The sequence below is a fragment of the Polypterus senegalus genome, chromosome 3 (assembly GCF_016835505.1).
Source record: "Polypterus senegalus isolate Bchr_013 chromosome 3, ASM1683550v1, whole genome shotgun sequence".
Classification (NCBI taxonomy): domain Eukaryota; kingdom Metazoa; phylum Chordata; class Cladistia; order Polypteriformes; family Polypteridae; genus Polypterus; species Polypterus senegalus.
Genome location: NC_053156.1, coordinates 155,603,623 through 155,621,598, shown reverse-complemented (window position 1 = coordinate 155,621,598; position 17,976 = coordinate 155,603,623). Strand labels below are relative to the sequence as shown.

General features: G+C 35.6%; 1 protein-coding gene across 1 annotated transcript in view; it reads right to left on the bottom strand.

The window, feature by feature from the left end:
• Nucleotides 1-10,437, bottom strand: part of si:dkey-12h9.6 (macoilin) — a 69,828-nt gene extending 59,391 nt beyond the window's left edge. The window contains exon 1 of the mRNA XM_039748120.1: nt 10,225-10,437. Within this exon, the coding sequence (XP_039604054.1) occupies nt 10,225-10,301 (77 nt within the window). The 5' untranslated portion in view covers nt 10,302-10,437. The remainder of the gene's footprint in view (nt 1-10,224) is intronic.
• Nucleotides 10,438-17,976: the final 7,539 nt, after the last annotated feature.

Genomic DNA, 17,976 nt, shown 5'->3' with positions numbered 1-17,976 from the left:
ATGTTGAATACTTTTAAACAAAATGTCTCTTACTATCATAAGCAGCAAGGAATGCTATCGTAATCCTGCTATCATAAAAAAAGACTTATTCTCCACCATGAACAAAATAAAAAACAACTGTTAAGTTAGCTTGCTTAAAAAGGAAATAGGCTGATTGTGAAATTGACAGATAAGCTTATTTTAAAAGTAAAAGGGGTATCAGCCACATTTTTTATTATCAATGGTATATCATTTGTATACCATTATATATTTATATAATTATATTTATATGTAGACTTTGTTTGTACTGGTTGTGATTTCTGAATTGCATGTATCAAAATAAAAAAAAATGTCTGTTTTTGACAAGAAAAAATCAAAAACTGACTAATTATGCAAAATCGTCATGCATAAACACTGTCATGCACTGAGGGAGAGTCTCTATATAGCGCAAAATCTTCTTTAAAATCTTGCTATAGAACTTTTACATTCTATATGTTTGTCATCCTGCCATTATGCACTTCTTGATATCTTGTGCTTTAAAGTATACTTTACTGTATTTTAACACTGCTTTTCAGCCTCCTTCAGTGCAAACGTAACCAATCAGGTCTATGCCTTTATGGTTTACCCACTTCTATTAATTCAGGTTGCATGTAAGAGGGTGTTCACCACCTACTGTAGGTGCTGATTTTCTTTATTTTAAAGGTTAGTTCTTGTTTTAGATGTGTCAAAAAAGCTGTATGAGACTTATCCACCAGCCTTTTTGGAGGAGCTGGTTCCCCAAGGGGCATTTTTCTCTTTCTTGATGTCAAACTCATTTATATCTGCATTCCATTTACTATACCACAAACCTTTAAACATGAAGCAACATGCTCTTTCTGTTTTCAAAACAACTTAGTCAATTATGAGCGGTTATAGTACTTGCCCAACTGCAGGATTCAACATCCTCTCTTCATGTCAACATCATCACCAGACTATCTATTATTTTTGCACAATTTGCTGCTTTTTAACATTTTGCCTTAAATACTATCCTGCCTATTATTCCAAACATGTCCATCAAGGGGTACTACCTCCTCCAGAATCCAGTTCATTTAATTAATAGTGTTCAACTAATAGAGTAAGCAGTAAGTAGATCCACTCTGTGACCCTTGGCAAAAAAGGACAATAACTTTCTAAGAATAAAAATAACTGCACTTAATTTTGGATAATGTGAATTTCCCCTTGGGATTAATAAAGTATCTATCTATCTATCTATCTATCTATCTATCTATCTATCTATCTATCTATCTATCTATCTATCTTTTTAATATTGATTGCTGACAATCAATTCAAAGCCTATTTTTGAGGAAACAAGCAGAAGCTTTCTTTTAAAAGTTTGTTTTTCATATCAATTAGATAATGCTGGAGTAATCCTGGTTAACAGAGAGCAAGACTGATCTTAGTGAAGAAAATCCAAATGAAAGCAAATACAGTATGCTGTTGTGAAATTTCAAGGTGGTAGGGACTTCTTTCACCAGTTGACAAGCCTCCTTTCTTCCAATATACATTGCATTGGTATATTGTTCTTAACCATTATTCAGAGCAAACTTACAATTAAAACTGTGACCTTTGCCATAAATTAATGCTTTAACCGTCCCTAAAATGATCATGCTCACAAGCCACAACAGCAAATCAGATACTGTACAGACAATATCATTGCACACTGACTGCTAAACTTCTAACTCCCAAAGACATATGTGATTGGATCAACTGGAGGGTCTAAAGTGGCCTGGTCTAAGTAACTGAGTAAGAGTATAATAGAACAGAGTTCCTTTTTTGAGTTTTGGTATGTTTTTCTGTATTAATTCTGGTAATGATATACTTGTTTTAGAGGTTTTTTTTTAATCACTGAGTTTGATTTGGTAATCCATGTGTGGTGATTTTCCTTTGTTTTAAATATTCTTTGACCGTTTTGTTCACCTTTTTGGTTTTCATGCTTGCCGGAATTTTGGCGTGCCTGCCATTAAGGTAGAGGCACTTGTTGTTAGGGGTTGTGTCTTCCAAGGCTATGGCATTATGATAAGGCCTGAAAGGTCCTTCCGGAATTCAGTTTTCTTATGAAGGTGGATGGTTAAATAGATTGGATCAATGGGGAAAACACAGACATTTTCACTCTAAAGGCTACATCAGATATCTAAAGCTGATCAACACCATAAAAACCTATAAGTGATGTGTGTGAAAAAGGCACCATAATTAGAACCACTTATGTCACATGTTTAATAATTACTTCCAACTACAAATTTTGCATCAAGGGAAATCTGTCTATGTTATTAGCCAGTCGCGGTCACAGGTAGATGCATGTTAGGACCATCAGTGTATTAAGAGCTTTTTTCTTTTTTATTCCAACACCGATTCTGTCCTTTTGTGCCCAATATCCAAGATAATGTAAAATATTACAGAGAAAGAGCAACTGCAACAAAATAAGTTATAAGTGACTAAGCTTTCCAAAGTGCTTTTTATATTTGTAAAACCGCCTAACATACACTATGAGAAAATTTTGAACTGCGTGTTGTTATAGTACATTTCCTTCACTACCACGAAAAGCAGTGGGCCACAGCATAAGTAAGAAAATGACTAATTCTGCCTACTTTTTGAAAATGACAGGAAAAATCTAGCATTTTTACAAGTCTCTTCTTCAAGCAACTGTACATCAGATGTTCATGTTGGAATATTTACAAATGATATATAACTAAATAAACATGCAAAAATACACATTTTAATTAAAGCACAAATCGATATCGATGTAAATATATACACAAAGAATTATGCAAAAATGTTACTGTTTTTGGTATGTTGATTGAATCATTTAAAATGAACCTATGCGTGGATTATCCATCTTAATTAATTAATTAATCTTAATATTATCCTTTTTTTAAACAGTGGTGCCACAGGTAACAAGGAACCATCTCCGAGCTTTGACCCACAGTTTAGTGTAAATCCTACTTGCCTTTCTCCCCAGTCCACATTTATACAGTCAAATTGATTTAAGATTCTGTGTGTATGCTGTATTTACCGGTACATGTCTTTGTTGTAATGGCCTTTGCCCAATGTTCGATTTACCTCTAACCTAAACTTATCAGTTAAGAAGATGGGATTGGCAACAGTGAAATGGTAGTTTAATCCATATATGTATATCTGTAGTAACAAGTTTTCTCACTAGAGGCAACAACAGACATGTACTTTTTGGGTAATAATTATTATTCCAGAGTTACATACTGTATTATTCTTGGGCAATGAATTTGTACACAGATTTTTGCATTCTAATTGAAAGCTATGAACATGAGCTATTTTCAGACACAAGTTAATAGGGCCCCTAGGTTGTCTGGTATGGTTGTATGATGAGTACAGGGGATGTAAGAAATTAGAAAATATATGATACATTTTCAGTCACCTAAGTGCTAACATAATATAGTTATAGTTATTAACTATAATCTAATCAGTATATATGCTGTTGATTGAAGTGGGGCAGTGGTTACATTGTATTTTTTTTTTCTTCCTCAGGGGGCTGTGCTAAATCCTAAAGCCATGTTTCTTAGCATGATTCTCCCAGTGTGTGCTCTAGTGGCCTCTGTGATGGACTAGACTGCTTCCATAGCTGGTTCTTTCCTAGATGCCAGTGCTGTCAGGACAGGCTTTATCCTCCTGCAGTCCTGAGCTGGTATATGCATGTTTGAAAATGTATGGAGTGCAACTATAAACATCAAAAGGTATCAAATAATAAGCATTGGTTATTAGTGACTTATATATTATTTAGTTTAACGCTTAAAGTTAAAGGTGTATTTTTGCTAGTGAAACCTAAACATTTGGCCTTGGCACAGACTAAGGATGAGTATGCCATTTTTAGGCTTTTCTGGTCCTACAATAAAGGAAGCAGCTAATTCACACACTTACCTTAAAGAAGTATACTGGATTGTGGAAAAGATCACAATGATGTTTTAAAGTTACATCTCCCTCAGTCAGTCACATGCCAATCAGTCACCTCCCAGTTTCATTTAATTTATTACACTGTTTTTATCGTATTAATGCAAAGTGCCGAGAATCCATGTAATTATTGATTCATGTAAATGGGATCAAACATTCAGCATTACTAATTGGCTAATAAATGCAGGACATATTCTGACTTAAACGGTTGATATAATTATGCTTGGTCTAGACAGTTTATGAATAGCTACTGCCTAGCTATGACCTTTTTAAATTCTATGCTTTCATCATGCTGATTTAGTGGTAAAGCAGTCATACTTTCAACACCTATGACTTTGTCTTCATTAATGCTGTAAATTCATAGATGCAAATTCATAGATGCAAAATAAGAAACAAGAACAGCTAATCTACCCATAGTCCATTAATCCCAATAATTTATTTCAAGTCATACTTCCATTTTCATGTACAAAGATACTACAACTGGTAACAGGAAAAAAAAGGGTTTTGAGTATGTTACACAATTGTAAACTTATTTTAAGTGAACTGCACTTTAGAATGTGTGAAGGGATGAAAATGTGTGTAGACATTTAAATTCTAGGAGTCATGTATCGTCTGATGCACCACTTTGTCTGGTAACCATGACAACAAAATTACTGAAGATCTGAGAGGAGTTGAAAAAAAATTAAGCTGCAAAAATAGTCTAAATTTGAGCAAACTACCTATGTAATAATCATCTAAGAAAGCATTTAAAGGTGCATGTGACTTTGAAATAAATAGTATAAATGTGATATTTAAATATATATTATTGCTATCTAAGTCTTAGATAAAGAAAACTTTCTTTAATGGACAAACAGTTTCAAAGTAGCATTAAATATCAAAGGATGTACACCACTAAAAATTGTATTTTAACAAACTAATAGAACATCTTTAATAAATTTATAAACTTCTCTCACAAAGAGTGCATGACAGTTAAAATGATCCACTGAAATGCATATATGAGCCATTCATAAGATCCCCAAATAAAAATAACAATAAAAAGAATGCAATAAATTATTCTTACCAAGACAAGTCATTTAAAATTAATTGCACAGCAGATTAGTATACAAGCCCGTAAGTACATTTTCATTGTATTCTCACATACAGAAATTAAGTATTTGTGCAAGTACCTTAAATATGAGAAGCATACTACAATAAGTACAACTTTTCAGAAAGAATAAAGCCATTAACAATTACAGAACTGAAATCGGCATCCCTCTAGAATTCTTAAAAAGCACAAAAACAATAAAACCATGAAATGATATTACTCAAGGCATTTACTCATGCACCATGGCTTTGAGGTCTGACATTTCTTACTGTTTGAAATGTCAGCACAGGTGACAACCATGACGTACCACTAAATCACTTGATAACAGACAGCATGAAACAGATTAGTGATTTATGTTTCAAACATATGAGGTTCACAAATGGGAGAGTTACACACACAGGAAAATCACAAGTACAAATAGACCAAAGTAACAAAGTGTTCCTGTCAAACCTGTCTCTGTTTAATGGAATCTAGCCTTCTTTTTACCCCTGGTCACTTCTCCTCCAGACAAATTACCTAATTCACCCATCCAGCTAAGGCATATGAATCTATTTTCATGTGGCCCTTTTAATTTAAATTGCTAGGATTATAAGATTAGTAATGTAGAAGCCATTGAAACTGAATCAGGCTTTATCCTAAAACACCTGGTGATACCATCCTGCATGAAAGCACATCCATTTGAACAGCTCTTGCATCCCACCTGGCACATATATTTAAAAGGTGCGTACATAGAAACAGTAACTACATCGTATCCCCTACACTATGTGACTCTTCAATTCCACCCGGGGGAGTAAATGCTAACATTATTCAAAGTTATTGTCTGTTTTTACATGCATTTTTATTACTCTTTAATTTAATATTGTTTGTTTTTTTGTTTTTTTGTATCAGTATGATGCTGCTGGATTATATGAATTTCCCCTTGGGATTAATAAAGTATCTATCTATCTATCTATCTATCTATCTATCTATCTATCTATCTATCTATCTATCTATCTATCTATCTATCTATCTATCTATCTATCTATCTATCTATCTATCTATCTATCTATCTATCTATCTATCTATCTATCTATCTATCTATCTATCTATCTATCTATCTATCTATCTATCTATCTATCCAGAGTATTCTGTATAGTTAAAAAGGCAACAGGTAATTGGCCATTTTTATGCAAATATAAACAGCAATTGATACTAAATGGCAGCTTTATACAGTCATTAAATGAACTGTTTCAAGAGTAAATGATATCAGATCTGTCATTCAATTTCTGAACTTGGTTGTTTTAGTAATAGGTTCCCATTAATAGTGTCAAAGTACTGGAAACCATGTAAAGAACCAGCTTTGGGATGGGACATCAGTCTATATCACTGTCACACACATATATTCAGTCACACACACCTGAACACTGTAGAGTCACCATTCAAACTAGCATATAAATCTTTGGGAAGAGAGAAAACACCAAAGTGTCCAGAGCAAACTGAAAGAACATAAAACATGCAAAACCTGCAAAGACAATGATTATATTGATAACTAAAATAAGACCAAAGACAAAAATATTAACACCTTTACCATTCCAACCAAAACTAAAACATTAAGTAATCTGCAAATTAAACATGTTGAAAACAGATTTCAGATTAAATGATGTGGTTGAAACTGAAACACACTATTCTAAACGTCATCCATGATACAAGAACCACAACCCTAATCTAAGCATTTTTATTAAGAATGTATGGAGGGAGAACATAACTGATTAAAGCTTAAGCATGTGCCAATCTATTGCCAGCTTTTGTAGAAAACATTTAAACATTAAAATGCTGGTACATAATGCTAAATTTACTTCATAAAACCTCTTTACTAACACTGCAAAGTGGCATTTCTTTAAATATATTATGACTACTTGAAAATATTCCCTGATTTACAGCCAAAAATATATTTGTTGTTTTAGGCTACATTTATTAAAATGTTGTCCTTTCTTTTTGCCTCTTCTGTGTGTCCATGCAGATCCAAACTACAACAGGACTGTTATCCAGCCCCTGAGTGGACCTGGCAGTGGATTGGCATTGGTATCATTTACAGGGTCAGTGCAGGATTGGTGCTTGTCTTACATACAGTTTTGCCAGAAAAGGCTCCAACAGTGAGCCTTCATTGAATTAAGTGGGTTAGAGGTTAAAAGGATATATGATTTGAATTTTAGTTACAGTGGAGCTTTTAAGCAAAAAAGAAAACTCAAATTAACTCCAATGAGAGTTCTTCCTTTCTATTTTTAGAAAAATTCTAAAAGAAGCAGCCTTTGCTTTTTGCTTTAATTTATACTATGGCATGTCACATGACATTGAAAAAAACATTAACTTTGTAAAAAAAAAAATATATATTTTGATATGTTTCTTTCAAAATCATAAATATTTTGGCTGTCATGCCTATTAAATGCATCATGGCCCAAATGCTAGTTTTTATAAAGATTTATTGCACCCATTCTACTAAGATTCAGAACATGACTAAATAATTGAACTATATATAAAAATGCGTAGCATAACATGCTAAAATCTGCCAAATACAATATAAATACCATACAAATGCAGGTTTTTGTTTGGGGTGTCTAGAGCCTATCTCAGCAGCACTGAACACAAAGCTGGGATTAGCCATGGATGGGGAGCCAGTCCATCACAGGTTCCACCAATATGTACAACCACACTGGAGCAATTTAGTTGAGGATATCAGCATGGCAAACATATCTTTGGGATTTGAGAGGGTTAGGGCTATTGTTAGGGTAAAACTAATAAACACGTAGAATGAATTAGCAAACTACAAATAATTCAATGAACTTCATGATATAATTGTATAGCACTCTTCACTAAATACAGGCAAAGTGTGCTGTGACAAGTTCCCAAATAAACACAAAAATAAACTGACATTGTACCAAATTCCACAAGATGTGGAAAAACAATGAAGATGAATAGCTAAAAGTAATTATTGTGTTACCCTTGATAATGCCTTTCTAAACAATATATCCAGTTATTTTTATTAGCTTCTTTAAATATGCATATAAACTTGCATTATAGTTTTTCCTGTTTTATTAGTTGCTGGAAACGGATGATCCAAGTGTTATTTAATTAAATTATAGCAGACACATATTTGCTCCTAATTCTGTCTGAAATTCCCTTCCGTTTAACTAAGCCAAGTGCTTTTTCAATATTACCTGAACCTTTTAACCATTTCTTATACACAACATATATCTTTGCTTGTTTTATCACTTGGGCTGTGAAATACATTAAAGGCCTGTCCAGAATCTTTTCTCACGTATCTAACTGAAATTATACTGAACTGAAGTGAAAATGAATTCAGGTATATTTGTAATTTACAAGTTTATACCTTAAGTGTACTTTATATCTTCTTAAAATAAAAGAAAAAAATATCTTATCCAAACTGAAGACTTCTCTATATCATAAATTTAAACTGTGTTTTGAATACTTAAGTGCATAATAATCTCCCTGGATTTTATTTGTTTGACTAAAGTAATCTTCTGTTATCTTTATAAATCGATACATTTTTAAAATAAAGTATATTAGATGCCCTATTTGATAATTTTGTAATCATTAATGCATAATGCGTTATCTATACACCATACTATAGTTTTTAAATAAATCAGTAAATGGTTCTACATAAAAATAGATTGACTAAAACTGGTTACTGCTTGACAATATTAATTTTACAGCAGTTGAGTAAAAATGCTATAAAAGATTAATTGGATTAAAACATGTTATTATTGTTTCATCACACTCATGGCCATATTTCTGAATGGGCTAACCTGTGCTGCAGCCTAAAGTTCCATTGATGCCCATCCTCATGTAGCTATCCATACAAATTTCAAACTCTAGCACTACTTGCTGTTCTTGTGTATTACCTATTCCACAGCGTTGGCATTATATGCTACTTTTCAGTGTTTTCCACAGAATAGGTACATGGGGTCTGAACAATGGTTCAAACCCATATAATATTGTTGTAGCATCAGGTTATTTACTAGATGCATCATACCATATTTATAAAACCAAATGTAAAAGCTTCCATTTACAGTATCCAATAATGATAAAAAGCATACAACTGCTAAAAACACAATGTGCAACCATGAGCATGAACACAAATGCAAGACTCTAAAGGACTTAAGGAAGGCGTACGTAGGACTGATTGGAAAGAGATGCTCGGTGCGTGCCTTATGGGAAAGGAAAAGAGAGGACTTCGAGATCAGATAAACAGAGGTACGCCGACAAGGTGCATTTTCTATTCCCAGCGTGTTTCGTTGCATGGTTACCATCCCTTAAAGAAACCCGAGATCATAAATCCTTGTACACCACAGTGCTCTAACGCGACGAATACGACATCACTTTCACCCTTCCGAGATACGGGTATGTTCTAATGTATTTTGTAAGGCCAACTCCAATATACGGAACTAAACAAGGGCAAGTCTTTTGTTTACATGCATCACTGGCAGCTACACTTTTTTGGCATGGTCTCGCTCCAGTCATCACCAAGTATTGTTTCCACAAATTAAGCATTGAGTGCTTTAGCGCACAGCCTTAATCAATCCACTTACAACTCTCAATAAACACAGACAGTAGAGTACGTCACTCACTCACCCTGACACTGTTAATCTCGGACCAGACGATTATGCACCATCTCCTGATCAGTCGCATCTAAATTAAGTTACCTCATACACCTTTGTAACGGCACCGTTGTCTGACTATTTAAATCGATTATAACCCTTCAGAAACTGCAGACACCCCAGGGTGATAGTGACGTGATAGAGGAGAACGATACACACTGACTTCAGGTCGCGACGTGTTAAATATGCTTAAGTTGAGTGCTGAAGGCGTGATCGGGGGAAGAAAATAAAAATGTTCCAACTGTTCACAGGAGTAAATGCATCTCGGAGTCCTCCACCTCTCGAATCCGACGCCAGAGCCACGCAGCGGAACAAGTAGCTTTCTGCCGACTGGCATTTGTGAAAGTTCCTACAGTCGCATTAGTGTGTCGCCAGCCTGCAGCCATCTCAAATAAAAACATGAAACCGCTAGGTTGTTTGCATATCCTTGTTCGCTATGACTGAAGATGCAATAAAAGCCCCGTGATCGCATGGCGTACAAAAGGATGCGCCATCGACACTGAAAAGCCTTAAGCGCAGCTAGCTAGCACTCGTGTCACCTCAGCATACCTTTCTGAAAGCCGCTCTGTGATTTTACTCCGTTTCATTTTCCTCAGCCTACTCGCGTCCACATAACGTCTCTTCATCGTATTTGTTCCAAGGGAAAAAAAAGCACCACAACCTCCGTTGATTCCACGGAATATCTTCCCCCCCACCCCGAACCAATAGAACAAAGAAATTCTGATTTTCTTTCGCAGCTTTTGTGGATGAATGAAACTCCAATCTTCCGGTACTGCGCATGCCCCGAGTCTCTCCAATGTTTTGAAAGAGATGTTAATAACAGGATACATACGTGCACGTGTGTAGCGGTGTCACAGCGAGTCGGCCTCCCCAGACACATCTTGTCTATTGTCTGGGACTCGCTTATTAAAATTAGAATTGGGGTTTGCTGATGGAAACACCAGACAACTAAAGGCACATCACACACAACCTGTTCAAGTCAGCCGTCTTTGAACGAGCGACTGATAAATGACACTGGACCCACGTTAAAAAAAATGATGAAAATTTCTGAGAATGGGTGATTACAAGGAACAAGGCTTATTATTGTGCCACCAATGATGTAGCCTTTTAGAACAGTGTAATCGGTTGTTTTTGCTAGGCAGATGCAAATAAGCATTGTTGGAAGCCGCAGATCAAAGTGCGATCTATTTATATTATAACCGACACAAATTTACATTGTTGCTAATTCTCTATGAAATTTACTGTCTTTAACCCTGCCAGCGGCTTTTTAAATAATATCCTGGTTATCACCTATACTTTTTAACCTTTTCTTATTCCAAGACGGATATAGCGAGTTGGATAATGGATGGATGGATATTTGCCATCGATCGAAAGAGGCGGGTAGTGCATTAAGTGTATAATACTGTTGGGTTTTCAGAGCCGGTGGCATCCACGCTTGTTTTACATTACAGGTAACTGAGGTGCTTTCACACACTCCACGGGACACCGAGGTATGGGGGAGTATGCCCATTCCCCATGGCAAAGGACGCTCTTTATAATTGACTAGGGTCGTTATAACACATAATCTTTTTTTTTCTTTTCCCCTGGATTCAAACAGCATTACACCACAATACGTAATATTTGCAATTAAACGGTTACAGTAGCAGACTATAGATAGATAGGTTTAGAAAACTGCTGGATTGCTTGATGACAAGCTCACAGGACAGTTTTCTTTGTCTGGTAAATTATAAGGAATACTGATTCTGACTGATTCTAAACTATCAGCAAACTGGAAATAGAACTGGCAAAACTCAGAGTGTCACCATTACAGATCAATAGATTTTGTGCATCTGTTGTGGACTTTCAGTTTTACACGTTTTCCTTCTAAGGAGGTCTTAAGAGAGTTTTGGCATGCAATTAAACCATCTGCTACCAATATAGTGTATTGGTCAAAAGCACAGAAGAAAGGATTAACTGAACACCAAACAGTTTCAAACCCAAACTGCAAGCTGCAGCTCATCAATGAGTTTTTTTATGTTGTTGTTGGGTTGCAGAAGGATTTAAAGTGAAGGTTCTGGCAGACATTTTTCAAATAAGTATGCCTACTGTTAGACACATTGTAATCACATGGGCCAATTAACTTTACCTTATCCTGAGATCAATGCCAATTTGGAAGTTTAGGCAACAGGTTCAAGCTACAATGCCCACCACATTTTTGCAGAGGTGAGGGTGCTAACAGACTGCACAGAGCTAAGATGTCAGAGTCCAAAAGCGCTCTCGCTACAGTCTGAGGTGTTCTCTTGATACAAGAAAACCACCACCTTCATAGGACTGATTGGAGTTTCACCATGTGGAGCTATTACCTTTGTTTCTAAACTCTACACAGGATTCATTTCTGATAAAGAAATTTCAAATAATCAGCAATCCTAGACCTTCTAGCACCCGGAGATGGCTGAATGGCAGACAAAGGGTTCAGAATTGATTGGGAGTTAGCTGAATGTGGGACAAAACTAATCATTCTTCCATTCAAAGAAGCACTTTGATTCATGAAAGAAGAGGTAGATAGAACACAGGCCATAGATCCCCTTCGGATCCTGGTAAAACAGGTAATCAAGAGCGTGAAGGAAAACCATATCTGGGACACAGCAGTTCTTGTCACTCTGATAGGCACAGTGAACCAAGTATGGACCAGCTGCTGTTTGCTAGCTAACTTTTAAGGGCCACTAATGTGAAAGGACACAAAGCTGGATGAGGGGACTCTTAAACCTCCTGTTATACCAGGAGACATAACACACCCAGACTTTGAAATCATTAATTCTACAAATGCTCACTTCTTTTAAAACACATTGAACAAAGTCCACTTTTGATTCTCACTTTAATGTGTTTTATTAAATAAATGATATTGTTTACTCAAAATCTTATCTCACTTTTTAAAATTTTGACAAAGTTAAAAGTGTTACTACCAGCCTCCAAATTAAAACCTTTTAAACATGTTTCAATAAATACAGTATACTTGTGAAATAAATTAAAATATTTAATAAAATGCATGAATATAATAGAATACAGTAATCCCTCGCTATATCGCGCTTCGACTTTCGCGGCTTCACTCTATCGGCGGATTTTAAATGTAAGCATATATATCATGGATATTTCGCTGGTTCGCGGATTTCTGCGGACAATAGGTCTTTTAATTTATGGTACATGCTTCCTCAGTTTGTTTGCCCAGTTGATTTCATACAAGGCTATTGGCGGATGGCTTAGAAGCTACCCAATCAGAGCATGTATTACATATTAACTAAAACTCCTCAATGATATAAGATATGCTTCCCGCACGGTGTTTGTTTGTTTGCTTTTCTCTCTCTCATCCTCTCTGACATTCTCTGCGCCTGACGGAGGGGGTGTGAGCAGAGGGGCTGTTTGCCTAGAAGATACGGACGCTCCTCTACAAAATGCCGCTTTATCGCGGTGCTTCAGCATACTTAAAAGCACGTATTGATTTTTTGATTTTTTGCTTTTATCTCGCTCTCTCTCTCTGACATTCCCTGCTCCTGACACGCATTCTTTTGAGGAGAAGATATGTTTGCATTCTTTTAATTGTGAGAAAGAACTGTTATCTCTGTCTTGTCATGGAGCACAGTTTAAACTTTTGACTAAAGGGTGTTATTTCATGTCTAGAGGGCTCTAATAATGTTAACAGTGTGGGAGAGTTTATAAGGGCTTAAAATATATAAAAATAACTACACAAACATATGGTTTCTACTTCGCGGATTTTCATCTATCGCAGGTTGTTCTGGAAAGCAAGCCCCACGATCGAGGAGGGATTACTGTATTTTATTTTTGTAAGAAAGTAACTTTGAAATTTACTGTACAAGATGCTTGAATTCAAATCATTTCAGAAGCAATTATGAGAAAAACAAATCACACTAGAGTTTTGGCATCTGGATTCAACTTGATATTGTAGAAAAAGAAACAATGTTTTCAATGTTCTTAAGCATATGGCTACAACACACAGTTATTTACAGATTTCTAAATATTCTTCCATATAGTCACCAAGGTAGTACAGGTTCTAATGATCTTTCATTTTAGAGAACATGTCATCATCCCTCCATCATCTCTCCCTTTTTATCTGTAATAAAGTCACACCAGCTCAGTCCAGTTATAGCCAGCTGACCTTGCACCTGCCAGAAGTACTTATGCTTTTTTTTAAGTGCAGCTTGACTTTTGATGAGCTTTGTGTGTCGTGCTTCAGAAACATACTCAACATCTGTACATTTTTATTTTGGCAAGTCCAAAGCATGGATTTTCAGATGGCTTAAATAATTTTGCATCCGGGCTTGTCTCCAAGATTAAGAGCTCCTGGATGAATTGCAAAACCGCAAGGTAACACCTTAACAGGGCAGAATTCATAGTACATCTCCAAAACTGCTGGTTCAAGTTTAAGACTTCTTTTCATTGCTTCAGTCTGCTGTGTTCCCTTGTACATGGCATACTTCTCAAAATCTACTTGCTGTTACCCTTAGTCTATGAATTTCTGACCATTCAGTGCATTAAGACTGTTATTTTGTTCTCTTCTATCAAATCTGACATCTCAGGACTCACTTTTACCACTAGAATTCCTGAAGCCTACGAAAAAACCTGTAATCCCACCTTAAATCACTTTACACTTCTCTATCAGTGAATTTTGTTTTGTAAATGTGTCGATCAGCACAAGCACCAAACAGCCTGCTGTCCCATCCCTCACATTGACAGAGCCCAACTCGGGCAAAAAATTCTCCAAGGCTCCTTATTTGCATGTGAGATCTGAAGTTGTATAGGGTAAATAATACAGTATATTGTTATTTGGAAAAAATGCATTGCATGTGTGTTCCGTGTCTACAAAGATCTGAGTAAGTGTAGGATGAAAGGAAATGTGAGAAACGCAAGAAATGCTGAAGACATACCTAAACAAAAACTTTTTCCATGTTATAGATAGATAGATACACGTAGATAGATAGATAGATAGATAGATAGATAGATAGATAGATAGATAGATAGATAGATAGATAGATAGATAGATAGATAGATACTTTATTAATCCCAAGGGGAAATTCACATAATCCAGCAGCAGTATACTGATACAAAAAACAATATTAAATTAAATAGTAATAAGAATACATGTAAAAGCAGATAATAACTTTGAGTAATGTTAGCATTTACTCCCCCGGGTGGAATTGATAAGGGTCGCATAGTGTGGGGGAGGAACGATCTCCTCAGTCTGTCAGTGGAGCAAGACAGACTTTTGTCACTGTCTTGCTCCACTGACAGACTGAGGTATACTAATAATGATGTGAAGTGTATAATGTGTGAAGACTTTAGCCCAAATATCAAATAAACACATGCACTTTTATTCAGCAATATAACCAAAAAAAAGCATTCAATTTACATGTGGCTGTGAATGAATTACAAACTCAAGTTCAAAAGTCAATCGAGTATTTACATGTATTCTTGAATGGTGCAGAGGTAGGAACTGCTGTCTTATAACCCAAAGGTCCCGGGTTTGAGACTGGGTGTTCTGCATTTTAAGTAGTGAGCTACTATTATTATTATTATTTCTACAATATAATAAAAACATACATTTGATTTGAGTCTGTAACACCTGGTGTGAGTTTTGGCTACTTGTAAAAGCGCTTGTTCTTTTATTATTCAGTTTTATAGTCTCAGTAAAGTTCACGTGGTACAACGAACTTGCCTCTCCCTCTTTGAGTTTATGGCATTTATCTACATTCTTTTCACAATAGCAGCGCTATGTCTGACACCTGCTCAGAGCTATTTGTTGTAACAGCAATCAAAGACAAGATGTCAAGTGACCACTATCAGACTGGCAAAGGCAGGATCATAGCAACAGACAGCTTCTTCACAGCACTTTCGCTGGCTAATAGACTGCTCTGCACCACAATGCAACTCTGCTTGGTATCATAAGTAAAATGGGTTAATGAGTGAACATGAGCCTTCTGAGTAAAGTTTTATGGAAAAACAATAGCAATATGACACTAAGGCATTCAGCCACTACAGGTAGTCCTCTAGCGGTTATATTATGTTTGTATTATTTTCAAGCAAAATAAGATTACCCTTACTGTGTAGCAAGTTATCATGCTTTCACTAATAACTAGAAGACTGACTAATTTAAACACACTGTTTACAGAAACATTGTAGGTGAGCGGAGTTTCTTTGAGGGGGTGGGAGGGAGGAATAACCAGCACCAAAATATTCATAGAGATCTGCAACTACAATGAATAAATTTCAAAACACAAAAGGGTAACAGAACAATTAAGTTTATAGAATATCTGAAACCACAGTGAATAAATGTCAAAACATAACAGTGCAACAGAACAAGTAAGTATAGAAGATATCCAAAACTGCAGTTAATAAATGTCAACAGACCACTGCATAACAGAAAATGCAAGTTTAGGTTGGAAAACTGCTAGACGAAACCTGTAGAAAATGTAGTTCCTCTCTTTTCCTTGTTGATCTGTGACTCCTGCATCTTACCACTGTCTCCATATTCAACACATTTGATACTAATCACATACAAAGAAAAAAATAAAATGAAAATTGCTACATTCATAAATTAGCATGTCATGTGATGCTAGCAAGCAAAACAGCATAATAGCATTAACAAGTACTTACCTTCGCAGTGGAAAAGATCATTTTTATGAAAATATTTGTATCCTTTTTCAAGTTTTTTAGATGGCATGTTGCACTCTGATTGTGTAATGTATGCCATGGTCAGTTTGGGAAAATTATTGAAAGAACAGCTGAACAACAGTCCTGATTGCTATATTGTGTTTGCCAACCACCATTCAACAGGATGTTGAATATCTCATCAAGAACCTCACAGGAAGTCATCATACTGTAGATACCCGTGGAAATGGTTTATAATGTACCTTTGAGAATAATGAAAGAAACTATTAGAAGTTCTCCTAGCCAGTTTTTCTTGTATTTTTTTTTTTGTCAAGCTGAATTTTTTATCTGTTTCTAGTATATTGAAATATTTCTAGTATATATTGAAAATTTAGTTTTGCAGATCAATGAAATGCTTCCAGGGTGTAATGTTCTTACTGTTACAGCCTGACTGAAGCATCACCGGAGAATAAAAAGAAAAAAATGAAACACTTATTAAATACACAATTCATTATAGCGACAGTGGTACAAGTAATTATGTTAATGCTTTTCCAATTATGTAAAGAAATTTTGTATTTTAATAACTTAATGAAAATTATGTAGCCAGGTTTAATGGATTTGCTTATACTACCATTCAAACATTTTAGAACATGTCAATTTTTTGAGTTTTTAAGGAAATGTTTGCAGTTTAATGTCTTAATGTTTAATGAAATCAAGTGAAAGAACAAATACATAATGGCAAATAAAAAAGTAAGTCAAGAAACCATTAACTGTATAAAATTTTATTTAAATTTTTTGATTCATCAAAGTAACCACCTTTGGCTGATAAAGCAGCCAAACTGTGGTAACCCTTCTGATTCAGAATGATAGTCACTGTGAGCAAGACCAGTATACTCCCTCCTCCATGACTGATAGTCACACACTGAGGAACCATCCTTTCACCATCTTGGCAGTGTACAAACTCCATGCATGATGAACTGAAGATTTAAAATTTTGATTCCATCGGCCAATAAGTGTTTCTTCCAGTCTCTAGTAGTCCACAGCCGGTATTCCAAGACCCTGCTTTGTCCTTTAAGGAATTGTTTTCTTACTGCCACTGACCCTGTCAAACCTGCTGCACAAAGTCTTCTCTTTATAGTAGAAGCAGAGACTTGCTTTTATTGACCACTGTTAAGCTGTGCTTGAAACTGTTGTGCTTTGAGGTGCCTGTCACGCAAGCTGGTGACCCACAGAAACTTGCGTACTGATTGGGTATTGATTTTGGGTCTGCCAGATCTCTTCCTATAAAAATCTCCAATTGCAGTGTAATATTGTCCAAGCAGCACTTCAGAGGGTATAGTAAGAAGTTGGGACACCTGTGCAAATTGTTTCACATTAAATTGTAAACTATAACAGAGGAGGCATCACACCATTAAAAAGGCCAGCAAAACAATGTTCCTGATTGACATTGTTATACTCCACCTCTTCACTGCTTCAACCAGCAATGCTTAATTTACTTTAATTGTTGCAGAACATCTGTAGGTTGTAACCTATTAGGTGTTCCCTGAAGAAGGCCCATTTGTAATATTCTGAAATTTCATTTTTTCCAGATTTTGCTAACCTAAACTTTAAATTTAAACCTCTGGCAGTTTGTTGCTTACCTTTTCACCATTTAGGTAATCT